Here is a 13,312-nt window from a genome sequence, read left to right as displayed (position 1 = left end):
TTAGCTCTCTGCCACCACAGCGATAAGTAATTTTCTTTTCCAAATGTTTCCCTTTCCTCGGTTGTGTAATAGGAGCAGTCAAGATAGGATATAAAGGTAAATTGAACCACTACCCCCCCAAGGGAGATTGTCACGAACAATCCCTCCCTGCTCTTTGTCTTTCCTAGCACGGCGTATATACACCTGTTTTATGTCCAAGTCGATCATAATGTTTCTGCTGTGATCCTGCTCCCCTCGATATGTCCCCTCATTTCCTGTCCGTCCTTACCAGTCTCACACCAGACTCCACGGTCCCTTCTCCTCCCTGTCTTAATTCCCTGTGTCTGCCAGATTAAACGCCCTGAACTGGTGTGGTTTAGTCATGTTTGGGCTCCCTGTCTTCACCCTCCACTAAAAGGAATGCGATCTGGCAGCAAGTGCACTGTTTTCTGTAAATGTGGAGACTCTAGACCCTCCCTCCTCTTCTCACTCTTCTCCCTGCTATTTACATACACTTCCTCTTCCCTTTGATGTTGCTGTTACTTCACATGAGTGCTTCAAACATCTGCAATGTACTACTCCTGCTTTAATTATATTCAGGCAAAAAAAAAAGAAAAAGCAATGAACTTCCAAGACAGTGTTTCGAGCTTCTTAAATGGGATTTGTGCAACTTTTAACTAAAATAAAAGAAGAAGAAGAGCAAGATCCTTGAAATTCTGATTCACATATAAACAAGAAAATTGTTGGGGAATTGACATTAAGAGACTGCAGTTCATTTAAAAATCACAGTGTGAGGATCCATGTAACCTTAAAAGATGCTACTTCAAAAAGAGCCATCCAGACTTTGATTTAAACACAAAATCACTGCTGTGAGCATTTGACTCAACAAGCATTCGCAGCATCTCCCACTGGCTTTTCAACAGTAAGTAAACAACTGAGATGGTTTGTTGTCCTTTTATCCCATGCATTTCCCTTTATGCTGTGGTTGCACATTATAGTAAAACTCATGTGAAACGACCGTAACGCCTCACAACTCCCCACCTCCCCTGCCCCCCATCCCCAGTCCTGTTGGAGGTGTATTGTACCGTACGTTCACTTATTACTGTCTTTTTTCTTCTTTTTTTTAATCATTTTTGTCCCTCCTTCTCCTCCGTCCACTCTAAAAGCCCCTTTCGCTCTTGTCTTCTCACCCCTTCCTCGCCTTCTCATCCTGATTTCCTCGTCCTGATGCGTTTGGCTGTTTGACATATACGTGATGTGTTGACAGACGGCTGCCCCGGGCTGTGCAACAACAATGGGAGGTGCGTCCTGGATCAAAACGTCTGGCACTGCATCTGCCAGTCAGGATGGAGAGGGCTGGGATGCGATGTAGCGACCGAAACGCTCTGTTCAGATGGCAAGGATAACGAGGGAGGTAGGAAGAAGTAAAAGCTTCATACAAATTGTCTTTTTAGCCTTGGGAAAAAAAACTGGTGCGTATCTCTTATTGCACCAGACAGAAAACTGGCTTTGATGTGGCTCCTCGGTGACATTGCAAACAAACAAAACAAATCAATCATACATAAAACATCACTGGAAAGAATATGCTAATGTAGAGGCAGAGCAGATTGTTAAACAGCATGCTTTAAAATATACAGTAGATCAATTATAAAGACTTGTTGGCACTATATATTAAAACTCTGCAAGCTGGATTTCTAATGAACTTCTCCTTGGCCTAATCAACACCCCAGAACTTTTGAGGTTCGCGTGTGGCGACAGACACTTCACACTCTGTGTCAGTGCAGGATCTCTGTCGGTGCTTTAATGAACTTAAGTTCATGTAAGAAGTCATCTTTGTGTATCAGAGGTGAACACAGTAATAGAGATGCTTATGTTTTCCTTCGTCAAACCCAAACATATCCAGGTCGACCGAGCTTTTCCTCCCTGTCTTGACCGCCCCTCCTGTTTTCCAGACGGGCTCATCGACTGCATGGATCCAGACTGCTGCACTCAGATTGCCTGCCAGGGTCAGACCTACTGTCGTGGCTCACCTGACCCAGCTGCCATCGCAAGCCAGAGCCAGAGTTCAGTCGCCCAGTCTTCTTCTAAGAGCTTTTATGAACGCGTCAGTTTTTTGATCGGCCCCAGTGGCAGTCACGTGATACCCAGGGATAACCCTTTCAACAGCAGGTAAGCAGCTTAATGAGTTACTGACAGCTTTTTAATTATTTGGATCCAGTTAGCTGTTTGCTGTCTCATTACCGGTAGAGAGGCACACCTGTGCAGCCCCTCGAAAATGTCGTAGGATCTCACATCTTTGTCTTTGCAGTCAAAGTGACAAGCCTGTTTACAGTCGCTTGGTTGCCACACGGTTTTATTTATTTATTCTACAAGTTGGGATTAAGTGGTTCAGGAATAAGCTTGCTCCCTGTTAAAATCAGCCCTTATGACTATAAAAACATAAGGATTAGACTGCTTAAACCCAGATAACAGGACCATGTGATTTTCCAAATTGAAAAAGGAAAGTACAGCATAATTTAATTTTTGCATCAGTGAGCTGCCCGTCACACACAGTTTGTATAACAGAGACCTGATAGAACGCTTTCTCATTTAAATCTGTTCTTCCATCAAAAAACATCAAACACGGATAATTTTGTCAAGTTATTACTGACTGAAAAAATTAGAAAAATCCTGTTGTTGCAATGTTGTACATGATGACCACTTTGATGACAATGAGTCACTTCTTTAGTTCATAACTCATAAAGGTGACATTTCTGTTTTATAAGAAGGTACAGGATTGCAGAAAGTTTCCTGTAATTATTAGCCACGGTGAAAGGCAGATTTGTCAGTTGTTTGGCTGCTCACTGCTACCAACTATGATACACTGTCATGAAATTCTGTGCAGGCAGTCATTTTAACCTGGAGAATGTAAAATGGACATCACTTTGACCCTGAAAAACAGCATCACAGTTATACCCGTTTTCTACATTCTCCTCTGCTTATCCACTTCAGGGTCATGGGGGCGGGGCTAGAGCCTAGCCCATCTGTCATACGGTGAGAGGCATGGTACGCCCTGGACAGACAATCAGTGTGTTAATTGGGTAATCACCAATTAACCAAACACTGCTCAGGTCTCTGGACGCACAGAAACAAAAACTGCACACAGAAATGTTTAGTGTAACCTCGCAAAGCTGCTCAAAAACTATTCTTTTGTTTTATTTTTTTTTTTTTTTTCCTCACATTCCTCAAGAAGTTTAGTCTTTTGGATTTCGACTCTTTGACATGCACCACTAGATATATTTACCCCACATTCTACCCACACAGATTTATTGTGCTTCTGAGACATTTTGACACTGATGGGCATAAAAGCTGAAACTTTTTGTTTTTCTCAGGACTCCTTTTATTCATTGTGATACCTTGCACTATGCCTACGTCTTTTTCTTGAGCTCGTTGCATGAATTTGATTTTTAGTGGTTTTTGTATGACTGAAAAGTTTGATGTAAAGAGCAACAAGACCTTACCTCATGATTAAAGTACTGTACAATATCTCTGTGCAAACTGAAGAGACTGTTATATTTTTCATGTAAACTTCGGTGCATTCCCACATCTGTTCAGAATCACAAGAAGAGTTTGTTTTGTGACTGATGGAGAGGAAAATGATTGCCAAACTGTGTGCAGAAGGCTTTGGGAATATTTCCGCCAATAGTTTAAAGTAATCCTTATGTAAATAGCATGCTTTACTGAAAATATAGAATGAGGCAATTCCCCACAGCCGGGTTCTCAGTAATCCTCATCCTCATTGTCTTCAGCTTAATGTCGATTTCATGTCTGGCAGTGGCATTAGCTCTCTTGCTCAAAATATTCATTTGCCTTTTTATCGCCTCATAGAAGTTAGTTTTATAGTCAAAAACAGTGTTTTAGGAGCTCTGCAAACATGCGTAGTCCTAAATTTTACAAAATTAATTACCTTTTTTTAAATCTTATCGCTACATGGCAAATACTGCATACATGAAGTACATTTTGAAAGAGTCATATAATGAAGTAGAATTTAGTAGTGACAGGGTTTGTTTGGAGACCCCTTTTTGTTTTTTAATTCATTTGAGGTTATAGCGTGAATAATTTATCCACTGCCTTTGCAGAGTATACATTATGAGAGTCTCTGAAGCACTGGAACAATGCCAGAAGAGAAGACTTTCAGCGACGGTAGTGACTGTTATGCCAAGCCGTAGAGTATCTGATGTTTAAAGGTAGAGAAATGAGACACAGCTAGAGGTCATTCATGTCCTTCTATTTTTAAGAAGCCATTGTGTTAGCCCAGAGAAAGGCAGCCGATTTCAGTGTGTGGTCAGGTTTCAGAACTCAGCAGTAAAGTTGTCCCTCGTATAGCACAGAGAATAAAACATGTGTTGTGGTGTAGTGCCCCCCCCATCCCCCCAACCCTCTCCCCTGCACAATAGTTCCCCAGCCATATCACATGTCCCCACACAAGTCTCCCGCTGGGTTTTGAGACGTTGTTTTTCTACCGCCAGTCTGGCACAATGACAGATAAGAATGCATGAATTATATGATTCATTTCTGGGGTTTCAGCAGGTGGTGCGACTTTGCGTTTGTTTGGTGGTTCAGTTCTTGTATCATCCGTCTGCCTCTCAAAAGATTAATAGAGTCACAGGGAAGGAAGAGGGAACCTTCGCTGTGGCTCTTAAGTGGCCTTGTTCTTTGAGCCAGTAAATAAACGATGGGAGATGGTTGTACCAGACATGAAGCGGGAGGGAAATGAGAGGCTAAAGCTGTTGATCATCTTTCTTTCTCGCTCTCTCTCGCACACACGCTCTCACTCTCATATACGTAATGACCCGGAGATAAAGTGGCAAAATAGAACATTTTTTGCCCACCGGTGAAAAATGCAGAGGGAACGCTTTTAAAATTCTGCTCCACGGCTGAGAAATTGGAACAGCTAAATGTTGATGGAGAAATATAGTTTTGTCTTTCCCTTTAACTGTACCTTCAAACAGAGGACTACCTTAACAAATCGCTTCGCACTTAAGAATATAAAAATAAAGATTAGTGTTTGACAAGTTCTACCTGCAGGCCCAGCAGTCGTGATGAATAATGGCAGAGGATGAGGATATCTGATGCTTTAAATTATGTATGAATATTCCGTGTTTGTGATTTACAAAGCAGAAATGCACAAGAAAATGCCTTTTTTTTAGGGGAAAACAGGGAATGAACTGCTAGAGGTGCTGAACCTATTGACCAGAAGCAAATCCATTTACCAGCAGGGAAAATCTGAGTTGGGGAAACTAAATGAGTAATGCTCCCCCATGCCAGACTAACTACCACAGAGGTACCCTAAAGTGAAGCATTTAACCCCCCATCCCCACCCAACACTATAACCACCACTGCCGCTGCCATTTGCTCCAGTAACATTACAGTTTGACCAGCGGTAGAGGGTGAACTACATAAATTATAAATCTGCCACCATATGTGAACATCTGGTGACAGATTTATGTTTCCAACACATTGTTGTGTTGGAAACATAGACATAGTGTGTTCAAAAATTCTCTTTTCTTCTTTTTGAACCAAACGTATACACACATTGTTGCCCACAGACTTTAAATGAGCAAAAGCCTCCGCTTTTGACTCGTCACTGCCTAACACTGTATGTGTTCTGTATTCCAACTGCATTTTTCCTTTCACATCTAGAGTACTTATGGCTTCACCTTATAAAAAATCGCTGTGGCGATTCTGTTGTGTTGTAGAACTGCTTTTCTTTTTCAAAACCCTTCATTTTTTTCCATTTGTGACAGTTTGCCTCGAGCATTGAATTTTGTTGTTCTGAATTCCTATAAAGTGCCTTTTGACACGTCACTTGCCTGGCTTTGCAACTTCTCACATCAAGAGGATGTCTGTAACTGAGCTGAAGAGCTCATTCCAACACAATTCTTGTTGATATATTATCTTTCATCACAAGTATTACTACAGACATTTATCACGCTAGCGAAAGCAAGACTTCAGTATGACACTGACAAAAGGCTCTTTTTCAGAAGCAACAGCACTTGCTGGAATAATCACACTTGGATCACACCCTCTTCAAATACAATTTAGGGGAAATTCCAAATTCAGCAAGGTCAGATAACAATACTGTGAATATTTCACTCGTGAATCTCATTTGATAGCCTCACTGCTGGGTGTATTGTACACTTCATTTACCGAGTTGACTTTACTGAGGAGACTGATAATTTAACTGTGAATGTTGTTGGCTAGAGAAGATGCTGTGTGTTTACACTTTATTCCCACAGTTTTCTGCAATGGCCTCACAAATTGAAATGCCCTTACAGCTATACGTAGTGTGTTCAGTTGTGTCTTGTCATAACAGCACCTATTTTTATATTGCGCATTAAATGCATGAAAAAAATCTATATTTGCATTCTTGTGGAATATAAATGCTGCAATACGAGTGCAAGACGCTGCAAAATCTTAACAAGAAGCCCTCAACCGACTGATTTATGGGTCCTTAAAAGCAGTAAACAGACACAGAGAGTGGCTCTGTTAGGTGCCGTTTTCATGAGTAACGACCACTGACATGTGTGTGTTCTTAACAATCAGTAAGTCATACCTCTTAGCCCATGCCTCGGGCAAGGGGATGACAGTTGTGAGCAGTGCTGATGCGGTGGATGCTTGTTGACACCGGCTGGCATTGTTTGTTTACTCAGCTCTTTCTGTGTTTGTTTGCCCTCACAGCCTGGCATCAGTCATCCGGGGTCAGGTCCTAACGGGAGATGGGACACCGCTGATTGGAGTCAACGTGTCTTTTCTGCACTACTCAGAGTACGGCTATACTATCACACGGCAAGATGGCATGTAAGTTAGTTTCCCCTGCTCACGTGCATCATTAGGGGCATACAACGGAAAACACAGTCATCTTTACACAACGATCAACAAGTGTACAAGCAGACACCCAGCCAGCTCAGTCTTGGGTTTTAACCTTTGCCCTGGCGAAAATATATTTGTAGCATGTCCTGCTGTCCCCAGACTCGTGTGGAAAAATCCAAGAAAAAAAGGCTGTCCAGCAGAGGAGGAATTGTCCTGGCAGTTATCCAAAATGTGCTCAAAACAAATCGAAACAGCAGCACATTGTGCCCTAGAACAATTCCTCATGCAAATGTCACAGTGGTGGAGGCCATTTTGAACCAGGCTGTTTAAAATGCATTGAATCAGCAAGGGTAGAATCAATCTGCCCGCAGTGTAGTAAAACATGGGATTACTGCCTGACCTTCTCGTGCTATTACCACAGACTGGCTATTAATAATGGGAGTGCAAATACATACAAGACAAACGTATGTCACACATTTTACAGCGAGCGTTCAGCTCAGGTAGGAGCTTCATTTCGCACATGGTCGTCAGAGATTATGAACCGAGCCTTCGTTCGAATTCAACAGATAGAAACCATGTTTATGTGCTGCCAATGTGGAATAAAAGGCTTATTGAGTGGCAGAGAATTGTACAGCTGTTGTTATGAATCACAATCCTTGGGTCCCCAGATAGCCGAGGATTAGCTGATTTCTTCAGATATTCCGCCCTGTAACTCTTCTGACAAGGAGCGTGATAAATGGTCGGGGATAATCACACTTGGTTAGCCAACAGATCCGCTCAGTGTGTTAAGAAGGGGGGGGGGGGCAGCATCAAAGCCTGGCCTCTTGCAGCTGTGAGCTCCCCACTGCCCAAAGTGGAAAGAGCTTGAGAAGGAAGCTGTTTTAGGTCAGCTGCACAGCTTGGTTGTCGCTGCGTGTGCGTGTGCACGGGTCTGGGTGCGTACATGAGATGTGCGAGTATTCAAATCTCCGTGTGTGTGTGTGTGCCTTTGTGGATGTGGATACATACAATGTCACTATGCAGATGCTTTACCCCCTGGGTAGTGGAGCACGCTGAATATATAGAGCAGCACTTCAAAGACTCGCCCTTCATTTCCAAACCAGTAACTTTTCCCTGAGTAATGTTGTACTAATTAAACCAGTTCACCAGTGAAAACTCCCAGAACTCTGAACCAAATTCAACCATAAAGTGTCTTCTAACACCACGCTGAGTGAACAGAAGTCATAAATTAGATTCAGTGAATAATAATATTATATGGAGACTGAACAGAGGGATCACTTTGATAGGGAAAACTGCCTTTGAAAAAGGGATTATCAGCCTTAACATAAATATTTACTTTGCTACTTTGAACTTGAGGAGACATTTCAAAATTATATCAGTCTAAGTTTTCGCCATCATTAGTCATTAATAAAAAACAAATCCAAGGCGATGGTGGTGATTAAATCTGGAAATGTGCTAATGCTGCTAATGAAAGGTCAGTTACTTAGTCTCGATTCCTTTGGTAAAATAACTGATTATTGCAAATATTCTTTTGGCTTTACATAAAAAATAAAGGTGTTTGGATGTTATGATGAAGTATTTGACTTGTTTTCAACGTATCATGTTTAATGGTTGTCTTTTTGACAGCTAAGAAACATGTATAGTATATAGTTCTATTGTAACGAATGGAAATGAGAGTCAAAATAATGAAAATTAAGTTCAAAGATGTAAAAGAAACCTCTAAAGATTTTACTGCAGAAGATGATTTCAGTATTTTTACATAATAAGTGCAGGTTATTCAGTTGCTGTTTCTATTTAAGCATTAAAATTCGTACGCTTCTATTTCCTTCCAACATTCGAAGGTTTGACCTCTTGGCCAACGGTGGAGCATCACTGACGCTGAGCTACGAACGAGCTCCCTTCCCCACATCGCACCGAACAGTGTGGCTGCCCTGGAACGTCTTTCATGTGATGGACACGGTGGTGATGAAGCGGGAAGAGAACGACATCCCCAGCTGTTACCTGACGGGCCTAGTCAGGCCCAACCCCGTCATCCTGGCCACACCCCTTTCCACTCTTTACAAGACCTCCCCAGAGGACAGTCCTATCATCCCAGAAACCCAGGTGAGATCCATGTCATAGAGGGGCATTGGATGGTGGTCAGTCCTAGATTTATTGGTATGACGCATTGTTTTGAATGACCTGTGTTTGAGTCCAGTATTACAGACAGCAATGCTGAAAATACACAAGCACAGAGTAACAATAATGCTGTTATCTTCCTTTCACCATGGCTTTCTTCCCTTTTTTAAACTGCGTTTTTTAAACTCTTTTTTAAAACAGATTTGCCTTACACGATGCCTTTGGGCTTTGATTGAACCGAGGCATCTCCACTAAGCCATAAATTGTCTCATAGCAACACTGATAAATTCTAAGGGTACATTGCATGGAGGTTACATGCCTCAGGATTTGGTTTGTTTCCATTTGGCCCAAATCTATGTTGTAAATCCCTAAATGTAGAAGTTGACTTTGCAGCTTTTGCTGTTTTTACTGTTTGGAACAAATTCTGTCTGTGTTACATCAGAGGGATGAAATCAAAATCATTGGACATGCTTCAACATAAGTATAGTGTCGGTATGTGAGGCAACCAGGACGAAAACGAAAAAAATAAGAATGACTTCTGTCAATTATTAGTTGAGATGTTCAAATATTTTTTTTTCCCTGAGACTTTTAATAATGAAGAATTCATTTACTGCCTGTGGAGCTCAATTTGCATTTAGAAGATTGCAGTTTGTGGCTGGCATAAGTAAAAACTCTTCTTTAAATAGTTTGGCTTCCTAAAAAGTTCATAATGTTTGACTGCTTAGAATAAAATGTATGTATTTCTAGCAACAAACAAGGTTTTTCTGAGATGAAATTCGTTTTAATGTGACCTGGATAATAAATTGTATGTATGTTATCCTGCATTTGAACTTATTGTCATTAAATACATACGTTTGTTGCTCCTATTAACTCTGTTACTTAAGTCTACTCCATGCTGTGGCTTTGGCACTGGTCTGACTGCTAATTAAATCTTAGGTCCTTCATGAGCAAGTGGCCATACCAGGCAGTGACCTCAACCTGGTCTACCTGAGCTCCAGGGCAGCTGGCTACAAGCCCATCCTCAAGGTGCTCCTGACCCAGGACCGTCTCCCCTTTGGCCTGATGAAAGTCCACCTGATGGTGGCCATCATGGGCCGTCAGTTCCAGAAGTCTTTTCCTGCCTTCCCCGACCTTTCTTACACTTTCATCTGGGATAAAACAGACGCCTACAATCAGAAGGTCTTTGGCCTGGCGGAGGCTGTGGGTGAGTTCCTGCTGTGAAGCTGCCTACTGAAGATGTTGTGTAAGCATAAGTTCACCGCCAGATACTTGTGCTACCTTCAGGCAGTGAACCTTAGTTGAACTTTTAAAGATTGATTTTACTTTTTTTAAATTGAGGGTTATTTAGCTGGGGACTGCTTTTGTTATCATGTGCAATAAAGATTTAGCAGGTGGTGTGAAATCCTGAAATCCCCCTGTGCTGCATTTTTGAAGGCCATTGCTCTTTTGCTGACTTCTTTGTTTTGCATGTATGATATTTCAGCAGCTGTGCACTTACTGAAATATTGCCTCTGAGGGAGAGGCCTGGAAAAAAAGGGGGAAAAACAGCCAAGGGTCAATAGTCAGAAATACTGATGAAAAAATAAAGTGACAGAATCTTTTCATGCAGAATATTTTGATTATTTTATATTATAACTGGTTAACTGAACATACTTATTTATATACTGGTGGGGTACAGACTTACATCTAGTAGCACTTGCATCATCGCAGTTTACTGATAAAATTTTCAAAGCTCAACATGAACTGAGAGTTCAGAGAATTTTGCAGCATTTGTGATTTTTCCTAAAATGTGCTCCATCTGAACTTTGATCATTTCAATATTTCTTGCCACCTTATATTTTGATTATTTGGAATTGTGGTTTATTTGCATTTACACAAGATAAAACAGACAAATGAGAGGAGAATACATAAACTCCAAACAGTGCAGGCAAGACACAGAAACCCCATGGGCCTTCTAAACTCATCCCAGCTGGAGAAAATTAAACAGCCAAAGAGAAGGCAGAACCAGGAAATACAAGAAATGGCGACGACATGTACTGAATGTCTTATAAGCTACAAGCCTCATTGCTGCTATAAGTATCTTATAAGGAGGTTGTAACCTTGCTCACCACAGGCGTCTGCTGTCATTACTTTCAGTGTCAGTGGGATATGAATACGAGTCCTGTCTTGATGTGGTGCTCTGGGAAAAGAGGACAGCGGTGTTACAAGGCTATGAACTGGATGCCTCCAACATGGGCGGGTGGATGTTAGACAAACACCACATATTGGACATTCAGAATGGTAAGAAATAAACATGTATACAATATGCATGTGTGTCTGCAGAGATAGGTAGCCTCTTTGGGTTACAGGCAGGTGGTCTTTACCCCGAATCACCGCAATAAATACTTGAATCAAAATGAAAGATGGTTCGTCATCCCATCTGCAGATAATAGAGGAGAGTTTTGAAGGGCCGATCATTCACAGTAATGACTGAATAAATCAGCGAGTAAGCCACCAGGGTGCAAGGCTTGCAACGATTCTACACCACTCAGCTATTTTAGGAAGAAGACGGCCTTTTGGCGCTCACGAAGGCTTACACTTTTGATGAACAGGCGTCATGTTTAATTCTCGCATTAATTCAATAAACTTAATTAATTTCTTGCTCTGTCATCAATCAGATTCTCTTTAATCGGCAAGTACAATAAATGGACATGAGTTTGTCTTTGTCGAGCTGCTGCACAGTTATGAGAAAGGGGAAACATACATAATGAAACTATCAAATATACCTACAGCAAAGTCACTGCTGGGTTACAGTACCAGGAGGTCACACTCTATAATCTGGAGATTTCAGCCAGCACACTATTAAGGGGTTTCAGTATGTTACTACTGTGGAGGCAGTAATATGACTGCAATTATAGGAAGTGTGCCTCAGGGCCTCGGGCTAGTGAGTGCATTGTCAGTTTGCCAGACTGCTGTTTTGACATTAAACCCACTTCGGCTCACAACCGTTGTTCCAGTTGTCCAACACAATTTGTGTCCTTTTCATCTCGAAAATAGTCGAGGTCAGTCCGTAGTCTCACACTGTCAGAGTGGAGTTGGTGAATACATATTTTGTTTTCATTCGAATAGGTTTTATATTTTTGTTTGTTTTTTTTGGCATAGAAAGCTGATCTTGGCTCATTTGGAAGTAAAATGAAGCATTTTTAAAATCCCTTGAAAAATGGATCTTTATAGTTAACAGAGCACAAACTCATATAAGATTCCTTTGTTTTGCCACGAGCAACAAGTGCATCTCAGAAAGGAAGTTACAGATTTGGTAAAGGTTTTATCACTTTCTTTTACCTAAACTAAACAGAATTGCTTTGAGGAAATGAATTGCACTTTTGCAATAAAATGTACATTCTTTTGGTGCAGAACAGGGTTTTTTTTTATTATATATGCTCATCAGCTAGGTGGGTGAAACTAATCAGTATTAATCCCTTCAAAACATCAGTAAGCACGTACTGTGCTAGTGATGGGTACCACTCTACAAACATCGCCCACTCAGAGGTCAGACTCTGCACTAGCAGGTGTAAGTATTGAACTTTTATGATGAATTGTTCTTTACAGAGCTTTGTTTGAGCAGAACGAAAATTAATAACAGCGTAGAAAAACTTTTAGCCCTTTTTTTAGCTTTTATCAGGCCACTTGTTGGTTTTCAGATATATCATAGAGTTCCATCATGTTGAAAGAATGTCAGTAATGGCTGTCACTGATGCTTTAGATCATGTGCATTAGACTGAGTGTTTTTACAATGAAAATGTATTATCGTCCATCACATGCAAAGCTTTACATTCAATATTCTTCAAAGGCTTGGATCCTAAGAGCCACGACCTCTATTTTAAAATAATATGAATTTGTCAATATGATAAAAAATGTGTATAAGACACTCTGAGTAGCTCTATAGTGAGGCTGAACCTATAAATTATGATCATAGATTTAACAGCACACAGTTAAAAGATCTGTGTGGCTGTTTGGGAATTAAAAGAAACAGTTGTTTTTATGAGTGTCTGTGATTTTAATGCTAAATTTGAAAATGTAAAAATGCAGCATGTGCTGAACAGTTACATTTCTTAAGGTCTCTGTATCGCCACAGCTTTGATGTGTTGTGTAAGGAGGTTCACATGAGTTTTGGAGCCCCCTTACAAAGCCTCTGCAACCACCCAGCACTAAAGTATAAATCTGGTTCTTTCTTGTGCCGTTTTATCCAGATCCATCAAACTTTTAAGTGAACCACTCAGATTATTTTTGTGACCAGATATTTTGGCTACCAGAGGAGGGCTTTCTGTAAGGTGAAATGTTTGTGAACTCGTTTCTGCCTCCACAACTGGCAGGTACAGAACTA

The 13,312-nt window shown here is 41.0% G+C and overlaps 1 protein-coding gene across 8 annotated transcripts in view; it reads left to right on the top strand.

Annotated features, from left to right (window-relative positions):
* The window catches only part of LOC146581590 (teneurin-3), a 133,494-nt gene that overhangs the window by 94,991 nt on the left and 25,191 nt on the right, over window positions 1-13,312 (top strand). For 5 of the 8 annotated variants that reach the window (XM_085284238.1, XM_085284268.1, XM_085284248.1 and 2 more), the window contains 7 exons: window positions 73-96; window positions 1,247-1,393; window positions 1,932-2,148; window positions 6,700-6,819; window positions 8,673-8,934; window positions 9,886-10,153; window positions 11,086-11,229. In XM_085284238.1, coding sequence (XP_085140364.1) covers window positions 73-96; window positions 1,247-1,393; window positions 1,932-2,148; window positions 6,700-6,819; window positions 8,673-8,934; window positions 9,886-10,153; window positions 11,086-11,229 — 1,182 coding nt within the window. The remainder of the gene's footprint in view (window positions 1-72; window positions 97-1,246; window positions 1,394-1,931; window positions 2,149-6,699; window positions 6,820-8,672; window positions 8,935-9,885; window positions 10,154-11,085; window positions 11,230-13,312) is intronic. The other 3 variants (XM_085284258.1, XM_085284257.1, XM_085284254.1) reach the window with 1 other exon arrangement.

This window comes from Mchenga conophoros, linkage group LG2, assembly GCF_057382185.1.
Source record: "Mchenga conophoros isolate Kocher_MC1m ecotype Shallow Benthic linkage group LG2, M_conophoros_male_GT1.1, whole genome shotgun sequence".
In the NCBI taxonomy this organism is placed as follows: Eukaryota; Metazoa; Chordata; class Actinopteri; order Cichliformes; family Cichlidae; genus Mchenga; species Mchenga conophoros.
This window is presented reverse-complemented; position numbering and strand designations above follow the sequence as displayed.